Here is a 24,767-nt window from a genome sequence, read left to right as displayed (position 1 = left end):
CGGTACTGGAACTAGTCTTGCGTTTTTCAGCTCTGTCACTTCGTCAGTATACGGATCACTCATCAACTCCATAGCTTTATCACGTTCGCCCTATAGTGCTGATTTAACGTGGCGATTACCGAGGATGCGATCCAAAAATCTTTAATTATTCTTCATTCGAAAGGCAAAGCCTTGTTAGAAGCTAAAGATGTGATGGCTGTGTTGCCGACAGGGTTCGGTAAAAGCATCATTTTTTACCGTTTCTGAGATTGCCTCTCGAGAGAAACATCGAACAAACGCTGCCGTTCTAGCAGTATGCCCACTTTGCTAAGAGCATAATCAGCGTCTGCAGCCCCCTGCCCCGCAAATTATTCCTCCCCCTCCCCCTGCGGAGCGCGTTATCCAAGATGGCGGCCGGGTTATGCGAACTCCGTGTTTTCGGGGTTTTCATGCCGGGAAAAAAACTATCAAAGCCTACAGGTAGGCTATTCACACTAAAAAAGTATTGAGGTCCTGGGTTGCCTGTGCTGTGATGGCCTGGTGACGAATTTATCTTTTACCCCATGTGCTCATCACGTGACAATTTACGAATCCAACATGGCGGCTACAACAGTACCGAACGGCGAGGAGAAGAAAGCCGAGACTCCAGTTGAAAATGGCGACGAAAAAAGAGAGCAAAGTTCTAAAACTAAAGGCAAAGGAAAGAGTTCCAAGACTCGTCGAACATCGGAGTTTGGAGGGGGCCTACACGCCGAGCAGTGCATGGTTCAAAGACCTGATAATTCGTGGCGTGAGTTTTGTTGTGCTTGTTAATTTCGTTCGATTCACACGATAAGCTAAACCTAAAGTCATCTGACAATTACACTTGCAGTTTTTATCGATATTTTGGAAAGCGAAGGGAGGGATGTATCTTTTGGGACCAAGAAAAGAACTAACATTCGTTTTGTTTAAGCTCGTAGTTGACATTTTGTTTGTATCCCAGTCTCCGCTGAGATCATTCAATCTAAAGTCGAGGATGATGGGAAAACAGTCTACTATGTCCATTACCACGGATGTAAGTACTACGCACACGATGAATGAATGCTGATTGACTGTTAGCAAGGGTTCCAGACACCATCAAGTTCATTTGCAGAGTTCAGATCTACGTAGAATAGTCTTGTGACCTATTTGCTGGTCAGTTATTTACTGATAGTCATGTTATTTATATAACTTACTTGGATGCCTGCTTTAAGGTTGTTTGGGCAATATTTACCAATATAAGCAGTCCATTCTATTAATATAATAATGAAGTGATTCTATTGATAAAATGATTTTATGATTTTGATGTCAAGATAATTGATTAGTCAACAGGCGTTTAGATGAGTGGGTGGAAGCAGCCAGAGTTGACTTACAGCAGAATGACGATAAGCCGATCATTGACGACAAATTGGATGTAGATGGACCAGAGAGAAAAATTACCAGAAACCAGAAACGTAAACATGATGAGATCAATCACGTACAGAAGGTAATCTTTTAGATTGTTTTAGGGCTGATGGGGGATCCAACAATATATACCCATTTTTTTTAAAAGATTGGCTTTGTTTGGATATTTGCTCTGTATTCTTAAGTGAACTGAAACATTTTTTTCCTACACTGATTAATTAAGTGATAGGGACAATCAGTAGTACAATGTAGGAGCATAGCCAGGGGGTGGCCTAGGTGGCCCACCCCCCCCCCCCCCCCCCCCCTTAAGCAGCCAAAAATACAGTAAATGCATGAGACATTATCTAAAATACAGGAGAAAATGCCTTGAAAGTCCTTTTTGGGCCCCCTTCTGTTAAAAATCCTGGTCTCTAATTAAAGTTAACAGAATTTGTCAAATCAAAAAGTCATGAACAAGATACATACTTTAATACTTTAACTTGCAATTGATCTTATTTTTTGTAGACCTATGCTGAAATGGATCCCACCACTGCAGCCTTGGAAAAAGAGCATGAAGCTGTAAGTTAATCTTTAGAATAATATTAGAAAATGTAATTAGCCACTCCTTTGCCATTGTTAATTAAGGCAGTACGAAAGGCTAAAATGACCTAATATATACATAAAGCTCTATTTTTCCCATGAAACCAATCACATGCTGTTCTTGAGATGCTACATATCACAGAAAACAATAGAGTCCAGCGCTCGGGTCATGACCCAGAGAGATTTATTGCCTAGCAGATTTGTTCAAATGCAGTTTCTGATGGAAAATGTGAAAAAAATTCTTGTTTATATTCAACAGCTTCAAAATTAATTTATACTCCCTAGACATAGTAAAGTTTTAAGAGAACAGGAATGGATCGAGAAGCTCGAATGCACTGTTGAGTTGCGAGCGGCGAGTGCCAAAGCAGTAATATCTGAAATCGGAGAGCTTCTGATGACAAAACTTCAATCATTACCTGGGAATCGTGACTTTGGAAAGGGGATTTTAAATTATATTAATTATTACATAATTTTTGTACATAACAAATATGTACATATTTTTCTTGCTTTTTTTCAGATAACAAAAATTAAATTCATTGATAAAGCCCAGTTTGGAAAGTATGAAATTGACACGTGGTATTTCTCACCCTATCCTGACGAGTATGGCAAACTGAACAAATTATGGATTTGTGAATACTGCATAAAGTACATGAAGTTTGAAAAGACATTCAGAGATCACATAGTAAGTAGTCTAATAAAAATCTTTATTACAATTCTGAACAAGTATGAAAAAGCACATACAGTATGTAGCACATAATAAGTATGAACTCAATGACCTGCTTTTTATTAGGTTGTAGCCAAACTTTGTGACAAAGCGGAACTTTGTAACAATCGAACACGCTAAGAACATTAGTAATTTGTATTGTCCTGTAAATGTAATAGTCTTGGCTGACCCTCACCCAGAATCCCACCACCACAGAAGGTGTGTAAATAAACAAAGCATTTTAGTGGAGGGCAAATATTTTGTTATAGTACTTTATGTCATGCCACTTGAATAAACATTGTTATTTTCCACCAATTCTTGTGAACTGATTAATTTTGCTTCTGTCCAGGGGAAATGTGAGATGAGACAACCACCAGGCAAAGAGATTTATCGCAAAGGATCTGTATCTGTATATGAAGTTGATGGAAAGGAGCAAAAGGTAGTTGTTTTGTTTTGTATTCTTGTTCTCATATCATTCCCCTTCTTGCTACTGTGTGCTACTTTGATACTTCTTTAGTTGACATTTTACCCTGAAAGCTTATACACCTCTTATTACAGCTCTACTGTCAAAATATTTGCTTGTTGGCGAAGCTATTCCTAGACCACAAGACCCTGTATTTTGATGTTGAACCATTTTTATTCTACATCTTGACTGAAGTGGATCGTGAGGGAGCACACTTGGTTGGCTACTTCTCAAAGGTATGAAAAAACTATAACATGACTTATGAAATGACTTATATGTGATATATTTTTTATACAACAAGAATACGTGTGTGTGGTTATGCCCTTATGGCATACATAGCAAAGCATTTCAAATAAAATTGCTCTGCCGTTACCATAGACTTGACTATTGTTTTATGTACCCATACTAAACAAGGGATACTGTAGCACACATTCAACTAATATTAACATGTTTCCCATCAAAATTCTTTCTAGGAAAAGGAATCCCCAGATGGAAATAATGTGGCATGTATTCTGACTCTTCCTCCTTATCAGAGGAAAGGCTATGGGAAATTCCTCATCAACTTCAGCTATGAACTCTCTAAAATAGAACAAACCGTAGGGTCACCAGAAAAGCCTTTGTCAGACCTGGGAAAACTAAGTTATAGAAGCTACTGGTCTTGGGTCCTGCTGGATATCCTGAGGAATTTCAGAGGGACTCTCTCTATCAAAGATTTAAGGTAAGCAATTCATGACAAATACACATTTTTGTCTTTTTTCTGAGTGCAATCTTATTTGAAAAAGGTGTATCTATTGATAACTAGTCAAAATATCTAAAAATCACAACATGGTGACCTCTCATCCGACAAATGAATACACTTTTTTGGTAAGAACGTCTATTTTTTCTTGGGGCTGGGCGGTTCTTATTTTTGGAGTATTGTTGGCTAAGTTCAATTTTAGTGTATATAAGAATATAGTACCCAATGAAATATTACCGTAGAAGAGAATTACACAAATTATCAATATAAATCATATTTTACATTCTTATAAAAAAGGTTCTGATAAAATAAATAGTGATGGTACAAATGTGATGGTCCTCCAAGAACAAGCTGATGAAACAGGATTGAAAAATGTACTTATTTATTTTTTAGTGCGATGACTAGTATCACTCAGGAAGACATTATAGGCACTCTTCAATCTCTGAATATGGTCAAGTACTGGAAGGGCCAGCACGTCATCTGTGTTACCCCTAAACTGGTCGAGGAGCATGTAAAAAGTGCGCAATACAGGAAGCCAGTACTAACTGTGGACAATTCCTGCCTTCGATGGGCACCACCTGGCAAAAAATTCAAGCGTCAAAAGCACTGATCTGTTGTATAGAATACAGTTCTTGTTGGTTTTATATTTGTATTTATTTAAATAAAGACTACACTGTAAATACTTGGAATGTAAAGTTTTAGGTTTTTTTTGTATGATAGAAATAAACATGATTCCAGAAAAACAAGGTGTTTTACTGACTAACGGAAAAACCTTGGGCATGCGCACTGCGGATATATACTAAACAAGCCCCAATTTTGTACAATGGTTGTTGGTTCCACGCCTTCCTAACCAATTTTTTCTTACTCAGAACACTAAAACTGTGAGGCCAAATTCCATACCTCTGGAATTTTGGCTTTTTTAGTTAATTTTTTCCTATTTATGAAAGCTGGGACAAAGGCAACCAATTTCTATATATCTTTACAAAAAGTGGCATTAAGAATTAAAGTGGCATATGATATTTTGTTGTCATCACTCGCCAAGTACTTAATATCTAATTCCCTGCTTAACTTGATGTGAAATAAGATTATTTAGAGAAAAATCTCATGTATGCAGTCGCGCACCATTTCCTCATACTATAAGAGAAAAAGATAGGAGGCATTGGGCCCTATGGGGGCCAACCGTAAAATCGATTGTTTAGTTGAAAACTTTTTTTAATTGGCTCTTTTTCAAGTATGAACATTTAAGAGGAAAAAATTATTATGCAATTTTGTTGTGATGTTCTCCTGTCCAAAACTTGCATAAAAAATCCTAATTTGTAAATTCAAAACAACAAGGCACATTTCTAGTTTCATTTTGTGTAAATTCACAATAATTATTATTTAGGGAGGTAAGATATGTAATGAAAAAGGCTCATGGTTGCGATTTGCGATCAAATTATCGAATTGCCTAACCATACCCCCGCAGATGACAAGCGTTCGAATTTACGTTCTGTATCACGCATGCGCAAAAGAATGTTTTGTTGTCAAGGAAATCGGCCGCCATGTTGTAATGGAAGTGAACGACAAAAATACTTCTTAGGTTTTTTATTCTTAATTTGTGGTAGATTTTAAATCAGTAGGTAAAAATACAGACCAAGATGACTGTAAACTTGGAAGAATACTTTAGGACTACTTTTGAGGACAAACTCCTCGTGTAAGTATGATTTTTTCGTGTTTGTTGTTGAGCTCAATGGCAAAATGTCAGCTTATTTTCGTAAGGAGTTCATTGTTTTGGCGGATATTTTTCGCAGTAAAATGCCTGAACGCGAGGATGACCACCTCACACCCGCAACAAGGCTTCTGGAAAAGCGTAGAGAGATGTCTGAGGTCGAACAAGCTCTTGGGGCTCAAAAAGAGGTAAAGTCTTCATCTTGGCAGCTATTAAAACATAAAAAAAAGTCGATGTATTTACTTATCTGAGACAATTTTTGTTTTCAGGAGTTTCAAATGAAGATGGAAAGCTTACAACAGAGAAGAGAGGAGTTGGAAAGAAAAGAATATCAACTCAGAGAATCTTTGCTCAAGTTTGACAAGTTTTTGAAGGTAAAATCAAATCAAAATAAATTTGGGTGAATATTATTGATTTTTGGGCGGTAATAATTTTTGACAAATTCAGATGCTGGTCTCTGCTTATATTTTTCCAATAATAAATTTACAATTATTATCTCATAGTAACAGATCTCACAAAGAAAAATGTTGAAATGTGAGACATGTTCCTTGGTTTTTAAAGAGCTTTACTCTTTTTAAAATCAAACCATAGATTTCCCATATTGACCAGTAAATGTTTAAAACTATTTTAACAACTATTCAAATTAATGTGTGCAGCAATTTAGAGTATTTTATGTTTATTGTATCTAGGAAAATGACTCTAAAAGAGCCAGAGCTCTGAAGAAGGCTCAGGAAGAGAGAGACATGCGAAGAGCGAAAGACTGCGAGATTGCAAGGTAACATAAGATAAATACATGTTTCTGCTGCTTTAAGGTGATGAGCTGTTTTAAACAGCTGTAGTCGGCCACGTCTTGGTTATTGACAGACTTTGTGATGAAATTTTAAAATAACCTCCTAAATATACACAAATTATTGTTAAAGCTTTCCCGATTCAAATTAATGCTTTCTATTTTTTGCTAGGATGACTAAAGCTGAACAGTTGTGATCTTTTAATTATTGCCTGCTGAACCATTTCAGATTAAAAGAGGACACATCAGGCCTTATGAAAGGCAGAGACAAAGTCCAGCACAGGCTGGAAAAGTATATTATATACCAACAGTACCTGGAAAAAGTTCTGGAAAATGCAGAAGAGGTGAGCGGGGCAATTGGGATGATTTAGATCGTCGACGACAGCTGCATTATATCCAATTGCATATGCATCATCACATGCATCATCTGCATCATCAGCATTCTGTTGCCAGGGTCATCAACATCGTGGATTCTAGCTGACAGTTTCTATCAGCTGAATCACCTTCTGGCTTCTGTGATAAAAAAACCTTGAAAACAGAGATCAACTCTAAACTGGAAAAAAAACTTATTAAGTGGAAACATCTTAGGGTCCTGGCCCCGTACGCAGTTCTGCTCAAGGTTAAACCAATCAGCTATCGAGCTATGATTTGGGGTTTTCACAGCGCAGATCTGCACGGTTTGAGCCAATCAGATGTTATAGATCTCTGTGACATCAAGGAGGTGTTGACATACAATAACCAGACTACTTTGTATGACATAAATATCTGGTTATTACATGTCAACAGAGGTCAAAGCCTTTGTTAATTCTCAAACAAAAGGTAAAACAAAACCTCTGAAAGTCTCTGAACGAAACCACCTTCCTTTGACTAAATACAACAAGCTAAAAAGGAGCGACATTATTTCCACAGGTCTTCTTTTATTATTATAGTTTCTCAAATTGATACTTTTTGTGTTTGATATGTGTATTATTTTTAGCTTACTTGAAGGGTGCTAATTTGGCGGGATTGTTTTGGCGCGTTAAGAACAGTGTTCTCAAATACTTGAACATCCTTCGTGTATCTCCTCCTTAGAGTTAATCGATTAACTCCAATATAATGCCTTACTTATTTTCGGAGTTTATGATATCTCTATAAATACCTTGTATCCCAGAAGAGTCCTTGCTTTAGTTTCCAATTTCAACTGGGAGCTTGGAAAGTCTTAATCGGCCACGGCTGACTTGTTACTTTGCTTTCGATTATCTTTTGCTATCCCTTCCATACAAATATCCATCTTTGGTCGATTAACAGTAAACTCAGAATGTTCAAGCCGGCTATAACGCGAAGCAACGCGAGTTGGAGTGCTTATCATTGCAAGTGGTCACAAGACAAAGCGCAGCCCTGCGCTCACATTTGCCAATAATGATACAATTATTCATATCCATTCGCGCAGGACTGCTCATGTATCACTGAATCCCGTATTTAGCGTGATATCGGAACCCACATGAACTGGTAACAGGGACGTGGTACCTAGCGCAGAGCAGCTTACCCTTGTCCCTGCCACTTGGTTAATCTACTCGGCTTAGTTTCGTATTTTAACTCTAACATATTGATTAAAAGTAAACGTGTCACTATATCCAGAGTACTTCTCATTTATCTGTTAAGTACTCACTTATTTTTAGAAATTTCGGGCTCGTTATGAAAGTAACGTGAAACGGCAAAACTTGAGCGCAGCCCTGCGCTCACATTTGCCAATAATGATACAAGTATTTACTTCCTGTTGCGCAGGACTGCTCATGTATCAGCGAATCCCGTATTTAGCGTGATATCGGAACCCACGTGAACTGCTACCTAGCGCAGAGCAGCTATGCCCTTGTCCCTGCCCTACTCGGCTTAGTTTCGTTTTTTAACTCAAACATATTGATAAAAAATAAACATGTCACTATATAGTTATGAAAGTGGTGCGAAACCATTTTGCACTTCACTGTTAGCAAAGTGGATGCTATCTTATCAAATCAAAAATAAAGTCAGAATGATCAAACCGACTATAACGTGAAGCAATGCAAGTTGGAGTGCTTATCATTGCAAGTGCTCACAAGACAAAAAGCGCAGTCCTGCGCTTGCATTAGCCAATAATGATACAATTATTCACTTCCTGTCGCGCAGGACTGCTCATGTATCAGCGAATCCAGTATTGAGCGTGATATCGGAATCCACGTGAACTGCTACCTAGCGCAGAGCATCTTAGCCACTTGGTTAATCTACTCAGCTTAGTTTCGTATTTTCAATCAAACATATTGATTAAAAATAAATATGTCACGGAGATCTATAACGTCTGATTGGCTCAAACCACGCAGATCTGCGGCGTGCAAACCCCAAATCATAGATCGATAGCTGATTGGTTTAACCTTGAGCAGAACTGCGTACGGGGCCAGGACCCTAAGATGTTTCCACTTAATAGATTTTTTTCCAGTTTAGAGTTGATCTATGTATGAAGAGTCTTCATTGGCCAGCACTGAAATGGTTTCCATCCACGCCACCCATCTGCTAGGCACTTGACAGATTAATACTCACCAAATGTTCTTCCTCAGTTTGAATTGCTGAGGCCAGGAAGCTTTTAGCAGGTGGAGATTATTATGGGTAGAGGTCTCACAGAATATTAAAATCTACATTAATAACTTGTTTTATTGTGATCTTTAATCTTCAGTTTCAAGAAATAAGAGAGATCATCGCCAGATATGACACCTTGACTGCAACTCATCAGGTAAATCTCGTACATATTCATGTGAAGCGTCTGATTTGGTGTGTAGGGGGTGTGTACTACTAATGGTCACTGAAATGGAAAACAATCAAATATCACTGCATCCTCACTCATGATGACCTCATCTTGTACACATCTCACACTTAAACAAATCTTCTGTTCACTGCCATCTTTCCTTCACTTTTTCAGGATCTATTGGAAAGAGAATTGAAAAATCAAGAAAAGTATGAAAAAGAAAAAGCAAGGTTAATAAAGTTTACTGAGGTCAGTATATTTAATTCTTTAACTGAGTTCCCCTTGTCATCATTATCCTTAGAGTAAAAGTGTAAAATGCTTTTAAAGTTACTGAGTCTATTCCCTTAGAAATGCCAATGTTTTAATAATATTTATCATTTTTTTACAGGAGAAAAATAATGAAATCCTCAACTATAACAACCAGGTAAGGACTCCTATTTATCTCAAAATTATTACTTTTTGTTGTATATTCCACGGTTTACAATGTCTACAATGTAATGTCATCCTGTTTTCAGCTTGCAAATCTACAAACTAAACTTGAAAAAACGCAGAGTGTGGCTGTCAAATGGTAAGAAGCCTATTTTTCCTTTCTAAGAAAATATGTGACAATCATAGCTTCAGACTTTGGTGTCAGGGTGTTGAAGAAATAGTTTTTGATATTTATGTCTATTGAGTTTTATGTATCATCAGGGAATCTCAATGGACACACATCAAGAATACAGCAGCCAAGAAAACATTACTCTTGGGAAGAATAAAGATGTAAGTGGTATATATACTGAAACCCTGTTTTCTTTTTACTGCTATCTCAATATTTGGTGAACTTTCATCAACAATTGTCAACAAATTAACCACTTTCTAATTCCTTCATGTATTATACAACCCTACCATTGTGTAACTACAATACCTTTAAGTCACAAGTCACACCCATAGCTAGTCACACCCGCAGCTAGTCACACCCGAAGCTAGTCACACCCATAGCTAGTCGCACCCATAGCTAGTCGCACCCATAGCTAGTCGCACCCATAGCTAGTCCCACCCGAAGCTAGTCGCACCCATAGCTAGTCACACCCGCAGCTAGTCACACCCGAAGCTAGTCACACCCATAGCTAGTCGCACCCATAGCTAGTCGCACCCATAGCTAGTCGCACCCATAGCTAGTCGCACCCATAGCTAGTCGCACCCATAGCTACTCGCACCCATAGCTAGTCACACCCATAGCTAGTCGCACCCATAGCTAGTTCCACCCATAGCTAGTCGCACCCATAGCTAGTCCCACCCATAGCTAGTCGCACCCATAGCTACACCCGCAGCTAGTCACACCCGAAGCTAGTCCCACCCACAGCTAGTCGCACCCACAGCTAGTCGCACCCATAGCTAGTCGCACCCATAGCTAGTCCCACCCGAAGCTAGTCGCACCCGAAGCTAGTCGCACCCATAGCTAGTCGCACCCATAGCTAGTCACACCCATAGCTAGTCCCACCCACAGCTAGTCCCACCCGAAGCTAGTCGCACCCATAGCTAGTCGCACCCACAGCTAGTCGCACCCATAGCTAGTCGCACCCATAGCTAATCACACCCACAGCTAGTCACATCCATAGCTGGTCGCACCCACAGCTGGTCGCAGTCGCACCCACAGCTGGTCGCAGTCGCACCCACAGCTGGTCGCAGTCGCACCCACAGCTGGTCGCAGTCGCACCCACAGCTGGTCGCACCCACAGCTGGTCGCACCCACAGCTGGTCGCACCCACAGCTGGTCGCACCCACAGCCGGTCGCACCCATAGCTGGTCGCACCCATAGCTGGTCGCACCCATAGCTGGTCGCACCCATAGCTAGTCGCACCCATAGCTAGTCGCACCCATAGCTAGTCGCACCCATAGCTAGTCGCACCCATAGCTAGTCGCACCCATAGCTAGTCGCACCCATAGCTAGTCGCACCCATAGCTAGTCCCACCCACAGCTAGTCCCACCCACAGCTAGTCCCACCCACAGCTAGTCCCACCCACAGCTAGTCCCACCCACAGCTAGTCCCACCCACAGCTAGTCGCACCCACAGCTAGTCGCACCCACAGCTAGTCGCACCCACAGCTAGTCGCACCCATAGCTAGTCGCACCCATAGCTAGTCGCACCCATAGCTAGTCGCACCCATAGCTAGTCGCACCCATAGCTAGTCGCACCCACAGCTAGTCGCACCCACAGCTAGTCGCACCCACAGCTAGTCGCACCCACAGCTAGTCGCACCCATAGCTAGTCGCACCCATAGCTAGTCGCACCCATAGCTAGTCCCACCCACAGCTAGTCCCACCCACAGCTAGTCCCACCCACAGCTAGTCCCACCCACAGCTAGTCCCACCCACAGCTAGTCCCACCCACAGCTAGTCGCACCCACAGCTAGTCGCACCCACAGCTAGTCGCACCCATAGCTAGTCGCACCCATAGCTAGTCGCACCCATAGCTAGTCGCACCCATAGCTAGTCGCACCCATAGCTAGTCGCACCCACAGCTAGTCGCACCCATAGCTAGTCGCACCCATAGCTAGTCGCACCCATAGCTAGTCGCACCCATTGCTAGTCACACCCATAGCTAGTCGCACCCACAGCTAGTCGCACCCACAGCTAGTCGCACCCACAGCTAGTCGCACCCACAGCTAGTCGCACCCGAAGCTAGTCGCACCCATAGCTAGTCGCACCCATAGCTAGTCGCACCCATAGCTAGTCGCACCCATAGCTAGTCGCACCCATAGCTAGTCGCACCCATAGCTAGTCGCACCCATAGCTAGTCGCACCCATAGCTAGTCGCACCCATAGCTAGTCGCACCCATAGCTAGTCGCACCCATAGCTAGTCGCACCCATAGCTAGTCGCACCCATAGCTAGTCGCACCCATAGCTAGTCGCACCCATAGCTAGTCGCACCCATAGCTAGTCGCACCCATAGCTAGTCGCACCCATAGCTAGTCGCACCCATAGCTAGTCGCACCCATAGCTAGTCGCACCCATAGCTAGTCACACCCGAAGCTAGTCACACCCATAGCTAGTCGCACCCATAGCTAGTCGCACCCATAGCTAGGGAGCTCAGGGATTCCAGAAGCACCACCCCTTCTCGGCTTGATCGTCCACTTAAATAGAATACCACAGTGATTAAAGCCAATATACCAATATAAGAGAACTTTGCTGATCGAATGGTTAATCTGACATTCTAGCAAAAAATATTTATTTTGAGCTTTTGAGTGTTGGGTGGATTCTGTTTGCTGAGTCAATGTGTAGTTTCAGAAAATATCCATTCCCCCCACTATTGAAGAGGTCAGAGGTATGACCCCACCCATATGGAATTTCCAACCCCTGGAAAAAAAACAAATACAGTAACTGTTAAGGAAAAAGGACATTTTAGCCCCCCTTGCCTCTTGAAATTCCTGGGCGTTTGAACCCCTCACCAGCCCAGAATTTCCAATCCCCTCAATGGGGGGAGGGGGGGGGGGGTGGAAATTTTCTGGGATTACACAATAAGGCTTTGATATTGTTGTCTTGCAGGGCAACACACAACTTGTTTATGCTAGTGAATAGACACCTAGGACAGACAGGGATGGTGGACATGACCGATAAACAGCTGGATAAGGTAAGGGCGTGCACGGGACATATAATTACAGCTGCCGTAGAGCCAGTTAGATTTAACTGTGAGGATTTCTGGGACAACCATGAGGTAACCAACGTGTGCATAACCGCCCTAGAGTTAAACCTCGCTATAGACTTTTCATGGCTAAGGTAGGAAAGAAAAAAAAAAGTATTTGATAAAGTACAGAAATCTAACGGCAGTTAGACATCAAGTATGTCCTCGCCTAGTTGTACGCTGCCTGGACATAAGTCAAAACTGGTCTTCATATCTTATTCTCATCTCTAAATCCATAATGCTACCATTGACCTAATATACTTTTCCTTTTTCCAGATCCAAGTATTCATCCAAGATCTGACGCAAATCACTCTCGATATCAAACGCGCGGAAAACGCCATCACGGCGTCAGGCGCTAATACGGCGGGCTAGCGCACGTCCTGTCACCACAGACGCCTTAGATATGCTTTTATTTTCGTGTAAATTACACCTTATGTTAAATTTTGTAAATAGATATGAGTTGTTGTAAATACTGTCGTTGTGAAGTCCTGCTCTATGGCATGGAGAATGTCTAATAAACGGTAACAAATGTTGTAAAATCTTTGTTATTTATAATTAGAGTAGAGTCAAGAACAGAGGCTCAGGGCTTGGGCCCTTAGTCTAGGATCTAGTTTTTAGGAATAATTATACTCTTCAAAAGAGAGATGGGGTTTCTTCTAGATATCGCAGTGACTAATGCCTTCATTGAGCTCATCCACGGCACGAAAAAGCTATTATGGTTATACATCCACTACACATTATCATCACGTAGGAAAAAAACCAAAAGGCATGCTTGTCCATTCACCCACCACACCCATTCCCCCTACAAGAGATGGGCCAATTCAGTATGTGTAAGATTCTATAAAAAGCCTGTAGACTCCTTCGCAGCGGACAGAATCTCACAACGCTCTCTAGACGGAAAGTTTTGTGTGACTATGACTGCTGGGGGCTGCGAAGGAGTCTATAACGCGCCTCTGGAAATTTCTTTGATGTGTCCCCGCACCCCCTCCTGCTGTTGATCGACCGACTCCCTCTCCTCCCCCACAACCCCGCACTGCCAACCTGGCTGCTATTAATCAACCACAGACAGGGAGCGCGCCATTTCGGCCAAGGACGTCGTCATGTTGGAATGTCGTCTTACAGTTGATTATGATCTCTTTGAGGAAGAGCAAAACTGTCGAACAGAGGCATATACGTGCTCCTCATGATTTTTCCCAAAACATCCTAAAAAGACTATTCAACTTCGAGGCTTGGCCACTAAGAGATGTGATATTCGTGCCACGTTGATGTGTATATAATAGCTTCCCGGTTCTTATATTAAGTATGGCTAACGTGCGATAAACCACGGTCAACCGGACGAGGCTCATTAGGGCGTGCCTGGGTCACACTTGCGTGACGATGAGAGTTGCGTGGATTAGGACGACCCCGTCTTCTCTGCACGTAACGGAGGAACTCTTGTTTTTCTCGTCATATTATATCCGTTATTCCTTTAATTTGTTATCCCTGATGAAGACAGCTTTGCCGAAACGTAATATTATACACTCAGTAAAATGAATTATTTCATTTATTCTTAGCATCTAACGGTGTACATTAAAACGAAGGGTTGAGGTAATAGAGGAAGTGCCTGTCCCCAAACACAACATTCCAGACAATAGACAATAGGGGGTGAGTCACTTTTTGTATAAGGTGATGAATATTGTCTCTCAGTAATTTGATTAGTTTTATAGGGAACATTAAAATAATGAACCTAAAATGAACCTAAAATAATGAAACTAAACCCGTAAGGAACAAATAAAACAAAACCTGTTTCAGCTTATTACCCTAACCGGTGCCTAACCACAGATCAGAAAACAAAAAACAAGAAAAATAATGAACATTTTTTCTTGTATCAGCACAAGACCGGTTTTTATGTAGCCTGAATTCCAGACAAGAACGAGAGAGTCCGGGAACTCGGTGGACTCTACCACACGCATCTGGAAGTCAGAATGGCTGATTCAGGTTTGACTTGCCCTTTGACTCCACGTTTTTTGCCCTGTATTTCTTGTCCTGTACGCCAAGCTTTTATCTTTCCGCGAGCTTTAATCTTTCACTGTTATTAAGAATTTAGCCCACATTTTGTTGTTTTATGTTGAGCGTGCCGTTATTCGTGAGGTCGGTTCTGCGTAAAGGAAAGTGCGCCTTTGGGAACCGCGGCGGTTGCCTAAATTGGAACAAGATTTGCTATTGTGTTTAAAAGTGGGGAGCGTACAGGCGTACGAGGTATCACCGCAATAAACTTCTTCTGGGCTCACATTCCGATACCAAATGCTAAATACATAATACACAGGACGCAGGAAGGAGACTACTAACCCACACGCACGCACTCGCAAAAAAGTGTGCTCCGCCTCACATTATCACTTTGTAAAACATAACAAGATGTCATGATTATATATTGACCTTTCATTGAACAGGAAAAATGTCCATCAAGGATCAGCAATCAGAAAAAATCAATGCAATTTATTAGTGTAATTGACCTTTTATTTCATACAGGATTTCCACAGGAAAATGCCCATCCAAATCAACAATATCTTAAAACTATAATAATGGGTGCGGACACAATCAAGTGATAAGGTAACTACCGCAAGCGAGGTCTTTCTCCCCGCTGGTAAACCGGTCTTGATTCTGAAAAAGGCGCTTTCTACAGGAATATACTCCTCTAAAAGCAACAATATTTTCTTATAATGACGTGTGCGGAGACATGTAAGTGTTAGATAACCACCGCAAGCGAGGCCTTTCTCCCCGCTGGTAATAACCGGTTCTGATTTTGCGAGGAGCTTTACGTGTCTTTCAGCGATAACCTTCTAGGATGGGAGTGAAATATCGGAAACCACAAACGCTATTAATAAAGACCACATGGATATTTTAAGAAATGAATCACAGCTATGCTAAAATAGCGGACACAAAGAAATAATCCTTGCTTGAGTAGTGTATAAAACCTGTTGCGCTTACAATTTGGATTAACTTGGAAAGATGACATGCGGCCCTTGGGTTCCTATTATGTGATTAGGATCTTTCCTTTTGTTTTCAATCATGGTCTTCAAAAAATGGCGTAGTATTACTCGCCACATCTTCCATGTTTACTCTTATTATCTTTTATTCTTATTGACCTTTACCTGGTGGAAATTTATGGATTTATAGATTATTTCTAATCGCATATTTTCATTACCGTATCGTGAAAGCAGGCTTGTTTCTTTAGCTTCGTACTTATTTCGTTTAGCTACATTCTTATTTCGTTGTTGTAGTTTTAAATTATTTTCTAAGTGCACGCATAACCCTTCCTACTCTCCTTTGTGATATTTTTATTTCACTTTAACGTTATCATTTTGTTATCATGATTAAGGGGTATCACTTCAGGGGGCGTAGCCTGCCGTCGAAGCGCATTACTTATCGCCACCTCACCTCTGAGGTCCAGACGGCGTGCTGAGACGCTCACAGTCAGACCAATATGCGGGTATATAAACCCACGACGTAAACAATTACGGCAGATAGACCGAGATATCGGCAAGACTTGTGCGCGCCTAATCAAGCTGATAAGGACATAGGGAGAAGGATCAAGGAGAAAACATGGGCTCTGCTGCAGCGGTATTCATATTTGCCATCTCATTTCTGATGATGGAGTCCGTGGAGATGCAGAACGCACGACTAGAAAGCCCAGGTAGGATACTTTTTTCTTTATCTCAGCTTTTGTTAACAATGCGTCTACCATGCCTATACCTTGATCTTATTTGCGCGCGATGTGCAAGGACGTATCGAAAGCGCCGAGTTTGAGTGGATTAGGAACTTCATTGCGCACCGTTAGGACGAGTGTAGACAGCTGATAGCTTTATGGAAGGACTTACGGACGCACTTGACATATCACACGTACATACATCACCCTAGAACAGCGCAATAAATCTTCAACGGGAGTTGCCTTTCGAAGTTTTATTAAATAAAACCTTAGTTGTAGAAAATTTTAAGGCGCTCTTTTTTTATCATAGTGATTATTTTATCAAAGAAGCTTTACTTGAAGCGCAACACTGACATACTTCTGGTGTCTAAATACCTTTCGTCGAAATACGTAACGAATGAGACAGTAAAAAATTCCAAAGGTGCACACCTTACAATAAAAACCGTGTGCGCGTACTATCAAAACCATCCATTCCCAATTGAGTTCTTATGTACCTTCATTTTATGTTGAATTTGCAATCATTCGCGCAGTGTACAAAAAGACCCGTAGAGGATTTTTAAGAAAGGAATCTCGTCCGTAGGCATCACGTGCCGATAGTACTTACCCTTCCTCTTGATTTCCCCTCATAAATCCCACATTTGTTTAACTTGTCTTTGATTTCAACGTTCCCCTTTTACCTCATTTCAAAATGTTATCCAAAGAGCTTCTTTGAATAGCGGTTACTGTAATCTAATAATCACATAGTTAAGCAATTTCCTCCGTAGATTGCTCAGGGTCCGCCTAAGGGCGAAAGCCATGATTCATCGGGACGCATAGCGTGCAAACGCGATTGTTATGTTAGTTTTACCATCAGGTAATCGCGAGTGAAATCACATCAATCGGGATCATGAGAGTGAGCGAGATTTACAACCTCATCAACTGTTGATATAATAAGCGATCATAATCCAAGCAAAATTGTGAAAGGCCATCGCTAAGCGATAGACTTGAGGAATTTGGACCTACTTGCTACGGATAAGCCTAAATAGATTAAACATACGGATTACAGTATGTCAAGACTTTCGCACAGTCTCCCTCACTCTCTCAGTGACCGTATGGGACTCGGAGAGAGAGACACTTGGAGCTTAGTCTACATTATCTTGTGTGAGCAGACGAAGAATCACTATAGTCGTAAAGTATGATGATAAAAATAGGCATCCATCGAATATCCGGTAGCGCGCAAAATATTTTTGTTGCTTTAATACCCTCTTTGGAGGCCAGTGCGAACAGTTATTCCCTTATGAGGGGCCCCAGAAATTATGAGGTCGCCAAATACTGAAATTTTTATTTGGGTGCTTGCATTTTTGCAAAATGTGCCAAGAATATTTACCACCCTCGAAGTTGTCAATGCTACAAAGTTGTTTTCTTGAACTGAGGCTTTCTTACTCGACTCCTTATGATTTTATTGGTCAATAAAGTTATTAATATCCCCGCAGTATGCCGTCGCTAAATCGCGCAGGTGATCTCTGTTAATTAAATTTAGCCGCGATACCTGAAACTATGACGCAAAGACTTGTCTCTATTTCACATAGACTTTTACGGGCACCAGCGGCGTAGCCAAGATTTTAAACAAGAGGGGGCCCTTTCAAGGCATTTTCTCCTGTATTTTAGTTAATGTCTAATGTTGATGTTTGGCAGAGTCGAACTCCAGTTTTTGGTGTATTGTATTCATTCTTCTGGTTCAGGAACCCGACTATTTGGGCCCCCTCGGCCCTTGGCCGACCCCCTAGCTACGCCCATGGGCACCCACTACTACAGATGTGTTTCGCCCCTTTTCAACGCTTCGCTGCAACTCACCTCAGAAAAGCCTGCTGTGCATTTGCGCTAAATCTGAATTTCGAAAAAGAATGCGAAAATTAAACTAATATTTATCTTACCTTTCAAATACGCAACCATAAAGCGCATCAATAGAAATCATGCAGTATAGCTGCACCTCTTTCTTTATCGTTATTCTTCCCATCTTTATTGATTCCTATTTCCTTTTCGCTTTAAGCAATTAAGACTTTTTGCGGTTCGTTGTCTTTCATTACGACGGCCGCTTCCCGCCCTCAGACAGAATGTGAATCAGCCGCTTCATCCGGCGCCGGTAGCATAAAAGCTTCTGACAAGTTAAATAGAAACTTCCAGAAGAATATTTTAGATTACGGATGCCAACGAAACATTCCATTGTCTTACATTTTGTACTAACTGCATCTCAGCAAGCGACTACTCAAAATTCACACGCCGCTGATCGGTGGGCCAATCCATAATTCCCCTTTGTCTAATTAAAAATGTATTTCGTAATACACCTTTTCGCATAGCCCTCGTACTTCTACATCTTTTGTTTGTAAACGCTGTACTACGCAGTTCAATGCGCGGCAATTTTTGCGCATCGCCATCCTTCTCTCAGGCGCGCAAGGTCTATCCCATTTCTTCCCCAGCCTCTCTTTCCTAGCGGGCGGCTCTGGTTTGGAGTTGCAAGTTAACCCGCTTTGGTCTGTTTTTCGGTAACACGGTGTAAAACGGATAAGATTCAGATGTTTAGTGTCTATGGACTAACATTTCTACGATAAACAACTTGTTTTATCAATAGGACTTAGCGTATGTCAAACAACTCTGTGTTTTATATCCTGTGATCCTGCGATCTCATTTGTATTTGTTATTTAAAAGGCTTAAAAGCTCTCCGAGTGTTGAACTCACGCGTTGTACCTCCTGTCGTACCGACTCATTCCATTTGTCCAAGGTTAAACGCAAAACGCTCTGCACGATAGTACCATACATTGTACTGTAGAAAGTAATCCAGGCTGCAAAGAGGACGCCTCTTTGATAGATGTCGAACACCACCTCTTGTGTTTTCATTTACATCTGAAAACGAGGGCCTGCTCTATTACTTTATTAATGATATTTGGTTGAAAGTATTTCAGTTGTTTGCTTGAGTAAGTTAATGAGAGTGGATGCCTTTTGTGACTCTTGGAGGAATTCGTGTTTACCACGATTTTCTGACTACAATCTTGGAAAACTGACCCAGACACTAACGTCTAAGGACACATCGCAGAGATTTCCTACACTCGCCCCAGGCTCTTTAAGATCTTTTTGAAAATCGACGACAGACATTTATTCATTAGTTAATCCTCTTTATCCCTTTTCACAGAGTGTGACGAGTCTGTTTTGTTTTTGTAGCTTTACCCACTGTATTTTCCTTTCACAGATTGCGAGAATAGCGTCGATTGGAAAGTTGAATGCCCCAATATTGTGAAGAACTGGGGCGCGAGGGTGTGCATTTCCAATAACCCCCATTTCCAGGAGGTCGCCAAAAACTGCAAAAAGTCGTGTAATTTGTGCCCAGGTAACACATCAATCACTCTTGTTTTAAAAGCTGTCGTTTTTCTAGCTCGCATGGACTCGGTCAATACCTTATTAGGACATTACATGCCATATTTGGGAGTGAAATAATTAGGAAGCTTCAGTGACCAAAATTTGAAGGTGAATAAGACAAGCCAGATTTTGTAAAACTTTGGATAAATTGTAGGAATACGTGGCATGAGTTTTGAAAAACGCAAGACTAGTTCCAGTACCGCGCGGTTAAACCAGCCTTTTTGTTTTAAATTGGTGGCTTTTTACCGGCGAACTGTCATATTTTGACGAATGCTAAGAAAACTAGACCAAACCTAAGGCTATAATTTTCTTTATGACTCCCTTATTATCAAACAAATCTGTCATCTTTTGTACAGTATGGTTTAAATGCTGTACAGTTAGTCCAAACAGCGACTGAAGTCAGCCTTTCGTACCTTTACTCGAAAGTCAACACTACGATTGTGTTTGTTTTCGCCAGAACACGCGCATGCGCATACGTTACTCAGCACTGTCGTCGTGCACTCGATTAGTAGAAATTAATAAAAGAAAAGAGATGATGCCTGGGACTGATCTCTTTTGTTAACTTGCCGTAGGACAAGGACGGTCCGCGGCCCCGACATTAAGTTGCGAGAGAACGCGCTACGGATGTTGCTGGGATAGAAAGACAGTCAGAGAGGGATTCAACAACGAAGGCTGCCCGAGTAAGTATCGATTACATATCTAACTTTTTCGAGAAAGGGATTCAAAACGAAGGATGTTTGAGTAAGTATCGATTATCTGTTTTGAGAAAGGGATTCAAAACGAAGGCTGTCCGAGTAAGTATCGATTTTATATCTGTTTCGAGAAAGGGATTCAAAACGACTGGCTGCCCGAGTAAGTATCGATTTTATATCTGTTTCGAGAAAGGGACTCAAAACGAAGGCTGCCCGAGTAAGTTTCGATTGTATATCTAACTGTTCCGAGAAAGCGATTAAACAACGAAGGCTGCCCGAGTAAGTTTTAGCAGCCTGGTCCCATGCGGTTTTCTGATCGGGTTTCCTGTGGTCGGTAAACGACGTTGTGACGCCACTTATTACCATCTCGTCCCAGACCGTTAAGCCCCGTGTGCAAACTGTGCCAACATCTGCCAGCTTTGCTGGCGAATTTTCTCTTGACTGACTACAAAGAAAATTTCAAAATGGGAAATGGACTTTCTGACATTTCCTTTGTCTTGTGGTCAGTCAGGCAAGAATTCGCCAGCAATGCTGACCGGTGCTGGCGCAGTTTGCACAGGGCTTTAGCTGCCTCACGGTTCATCTCCAAGGACAGGAAACCCGGTGGTAAGAACGCCTGGGGCCAGGCTGTCCTTTGAGCTGTTTGGCCTCGTTTCTCAAGGAGCTAGCAATGGCGAAAGATCGTTAACTTGGTAGACTTAAAGACCCTCTATCGCTGAAAAACTTATAGAGTTAGGCACTGGCTAAAAGAGGAGCCAGCATTTAACCCCTTTTTTCTTTTGAATGATTGAGGTAGTTTTAGAAGGGGATCTTGGCGTCCAGGATTCTGCTTTACTCATTACCGTATTAGTAAAACAGAATACTTATTTTTCAGGATGTTTGGATGACTACCCTCACGTGTGCCACGAGTTCCGCTTCCTCTGCGACTATCGCTCCAAGCACGCCGAATCCTTCCACGTCAGCTGCCCAGTATCATGCGGGCAGTGCACTCCAAAACTGATGGGGGGTGTGGACCGTACCAAACACGAAACACTTATAGGTATCTTAGCTAGAGTGGCACGGCGAAAACACCACAGGCTTATGAAGAAGATGAAAATGACTTAACCTTGAGGTACGTAAAGCGAGTAGACGTAAAGCGAGTACACAGGTGGTGCGCCATCTTCCCCGACCGCCAAAAAGTGGGTAATTTCTTATAGAAGGATCCATTACTATATTTTCTCTATATGATTCCTATTACTGCGCACCCCCCTTAGCCAATCCTGGTTTCGACGCGCCTGAGGAGAGTGACTTATTTTCTTTTGAATATTCGAAATACAATAGAAAACCTTGCATAATACAATCATTCGCGGGAATGTTGTCTCGTAGTGTTGGGTCATTGTTGGCAATGTTGTAGTTGTCATGTTTCGGCTTTGATTTAACTTTTTTTTGTTATTCAGAGATGGAGGTGAATCGAGGGAAAAAGGTTTTTTTTCGCAGTTAATGTTTTCGTTTTTTTTTTTAATCAGGGACGGCCAAAACAAAGGAAGAAGAAAGAGGTCAAAGAGGTATAGAGGAAACAGACGATCACAAAACGATTCGAGTATTCTGTGACATAAACTTTGGGCTACGTGACCCTTTGAGTCCTTTTGAAAGAGGCGTAGCCCTTACCCCAAGTCTTAGCCCGATCAAATATAACAGATCTGTGATAGGCAGGACTGGAATCTGTTTCTGACGGTAGTCACTAATTTGACTGTTAACATCGATGTTTTAGTTTTCGCAGAATACTCAAATCGTCCAAATGGCGAGTCCTGTTTGTAAATATTTGAACGAACTATGTGAAAGAACGTTTATCAGAACACACAAACGGTATATCACCGGTAACTATCATTTTCCTAACACTGCTATATGTCGTCCACAAACATTACAAAGTATGCTAATGACAAGTGAATTAGTTTTTTACAATGCCAATTTTTAATAAAGCATAGCCCAAGTCCAGTCTCACTCAAGAAATAAAACTGGACTGATTTCATCGCGCGACCATTTTTAATGTATATACATCTCAAAGTGGCTGTCCACAAAAAAGATATTTCCAATGCTAGAAATGTCACGTATATTAACTGTGCTTCGGAAAGTAGTCGATCTCAAAAGTCTGGCATTTCTAACATTGGAAATATCGTTTTAGGTAGGGAAACTTTTTTACTGTTGTAAGAGTTCCATTCTTTCAATAATAAAAGATATGTAGGGGTAGCAAATGGTTCCCTGAGTTTTTAAAGTGCTCGCAAAACTATAACAGACTTGTTCATATGCATGTATGCTGCTTTTCTGCTTGCGCAACACGGCATACAAATTAAGGCAAGCAGGGTCATGCAAGCAGGGTCACGCAAGCCAGGTCACGCATGCAGGGTCACACACGCAGGGTCAAGCAAGCAGGGTCCCGCACGCCGCCAGGGTCACACACGCAAGGTCACGCACACAGGTTCATGCAAGAAAGGGTCACGCACACCAGGGTCACGCATGCAGGGTCACGCAAGAAAGGGTCAAACACGCAGGGTCACGCATGCAGGCTCACGCAAGCAAGGTCTCGCACGCCTGGGTCAAACACGCATGGTCACGCAAGCAAGGGTCACGCACGCAGGCTGATGCAAGAAAGGGTCACGCATGCAGGCTCACGCAAGCAAGGTCTCGCACGCCTGGGTCAAACACGCAGGGTCACGCAAGCAAGGGTCACGCACGCAGGCTGATGCAAGAAAGGGTCACGAATGCAGGGTTACGCAAGCAGGGTCTCGCAAGCCGGGGTCAAACACGCAGGGTCACGCAAGCAAGGGTCACGCACGCAGGCTGTTGCAAGAAAGGGTCACGCATGCAGGGTCCCGCCAGCACACTCACCAAGAGAGCATATCTTATGCTCTCTTGCACTCACCTAACAATTTCTTCCTTTTCGTGACAGGTTGCGAAGGGGGTAGGGCGCAGGGGATGCACGTACACCCCACGGCCACCCAAATTTAGATATTCTCCGATAGGAGAATTCTATATGCACACCCCTGATCACAAAATCGTGGTTATGCGTCTGGTAACACAGCCATACAAAGTACTGATAAGTGACAGAAAAAAAAATCAAGCTCTTCGGGCAAAAATCGAACCTCGTCCAGATCAGATAAAAAAAGAGTAAAATTTAAAAAGACCATACTTCTAGACATACGCTGAAAAAGCATAAAGCTTTACGCCTAAGCTGGAGATTTCGGCCACAACACCGCTATCTAGCGAACTGTACTACACACAGGCACCTGGGAGGCAATTATCAGGTTCCTAGCCCTGTCTTATACGGTTACGCCACGCACAGCTCGCTGAAGTGTTGAATGAAAAATATTTAGGTCTATTCGGGCGCCTTGGGTCTCATTGAATCTCTATGATGTATCTGCATCGTGGACAGGTGGAACGGCCTTCGATTCTCGAGCTAGACAACCAGGGCTCAAACCGGGTCAGGTCGCATTTTTTTGCCTATTTTTTCTGTAATGTATTTGGGTTTCTGTTGCACAAAATCAAACAAAATAATGGCTCTTGATTCGGCTCATCAAAAGTTATGTTTGAATCGGTGTCGTTCTTTTGCCGTACTGAACTACTGACGTGCCGAGTCGATCTTGGGCCCATGCCATCCAACACGGCCGTAGCAGGCCTCAAAATATATATATATTTTTGGGGAGGGGGGGGGTGCACAATAAGAAACATTAAGAAAATATTAGGGGCACAGCCACGCCCCTACTCATTTTCCTTATAATTAAAAAAAATATTGGGGCCCAGTGCCCCACCCCCTTCTCACGGCCAAACAATTAGATCTGTAGTGACAGTCTGTAGTAGATTCGGCACGGCAAATGAATCAGGTCTTGATGAATCAGGTCTATGATGAATGAATCAGGCCTTAGAAATTTGCAAGAGAGTACAATGTGCATCAGTTTAATTTTAGAATTGCGGTTCCTCAAATTCGTGTATTCGGTCATTATTTGGGAGAAGACTTTATTTGAAATGGGCGATTCATTCGATATTGTATATTTCATGGTTTGGGGATGCTATTTCGATCAAACTGTGGCGCTTGGGCACCGGGGGCGAAAGAAATGCAGGACCGAAATGATGCTGTCAAAAATTCATGAATTATTATTGATTTATTCTTGCTCGCTTGACGCAGCCCAAGCCAGAGAAAAAAAAAAGCACGGAGCACCTGCACAATACCCGTC

The 24,767-nt window shown here is 42.0% G+C and overlaps 3 protein-coding genes and 1 long non-coding RNA gene across 4 annotated transcripts; 3 read left to right on the top strand and 1 right to left on the bottom strand.

Annotated features, from left to right (window-relative positions):
• The first annotated feature begins 548 nt into the window (after positions 1-548).
• LOC5511565 (histone acetyltransferase KAT8) lies at positions 549-4,625 on the top strand. Its single transcript, XM_001631897.3, has 9 exons — positions 549-769; positions 962-1,033; positions 1,323-1,483; positions 1,906-1,959; positions 2,498-2,662; positions 3,033-3,122; positions 3,242-3,382; positions 3,620-3,864; positions 4,276-4,625. The coding sequence occupies exons 1-9, from the start codon at positions 577-579 to the stop codon at positions 4,490-4,492; spliced, it is 1,338 nt and encodes a 445-aa protein (XP_001631947.3). The 5' UTR covers positions 549-576; the 3' UTR covers positions 4,493-4,625.
• Positions 4,626-5,386: 761 nt separating this feature from the next.
• Positions 5,387-13,331, top strand: LOC5511566 (coiled-coil domain-containing protein 42 homolog). The gene is made up of 12 exons (XM_001631898.3): positions 5,387-5,575; positions 5,673-5,778; positions 5,860-5,964; positions 6,280-6,365; positions 6,607-6,721; positions 9,061-9,117; positions 9,304-9,378; positions 9,518-9,553; positions 9,645-9,697; positions 9,820-9,888; positions 12,657-12,741; positions 13,069-13,331. Exons 1-12 carry the CDS (start codon positions 5,520-5,522, stop codon positions 13,162-13,164), a joined length of 939 nt encoding a protein of 312 aa, XP_001631948.1. The 5' UTR covers positions 5,387-5,519; the 3' UTR covers positions 13,165-13,331.
• On the bottom strand, positions 9,021-18,384 carry LOC116617854. The gene is made up of 2 exons (XR_007307574.1): positions 17,082-18,384; positions 9,021-9,306 (listed from the first exon to the last, which is right to left on the bottom strand). It is a non-coding gene; the product is annotated as an uncharacterized LOC116617854 (long non-coding RNA).
• Positions 16,224-22,790, top strand: LOC5511567. Its single transcript, XM_032380919.2, has 5 exons — positions 16,224-16,465; positions 19,701-19,838; positions 20,440-20,547; positions 21,434-21,670; positions 22,065-22,790. The coding sequence occupies exons 1-4, from the start codon at positions 16,375-16,377 to the stop codon at positions 21,661-21,663; spliced, it is 567 nt and encodes a 188-aa protein (XP_032236810.1). The 5' UTR covers positions 16,224-16,374; the 3' UTR covers positions 21,664-21,670; positions 22,065-22,790.
• The last annotated feature ends 1,977 nt before the right edge of the window (positions 22,791-24,767 follow it).

The sequence above is a fragment of the Nematostella vectensis genome, chromosome 4, assembly GCF_932526225.1.
Source record: "Nematostella vectensis chromosome 4, jaNemVect1.1, whole genome shotgun sequence".
Lineage (NCBI taxonomy): Eukaryota > Metazoa > Cnidaria > Anthozoa > Actiniaria > Edwardsiidae > Nematostella > Nematostella vectensis.
Note: the sequence above shows the minus strand (reverse complement) of the source record. Positions and strands in the feature narration are given on the sequence as shown.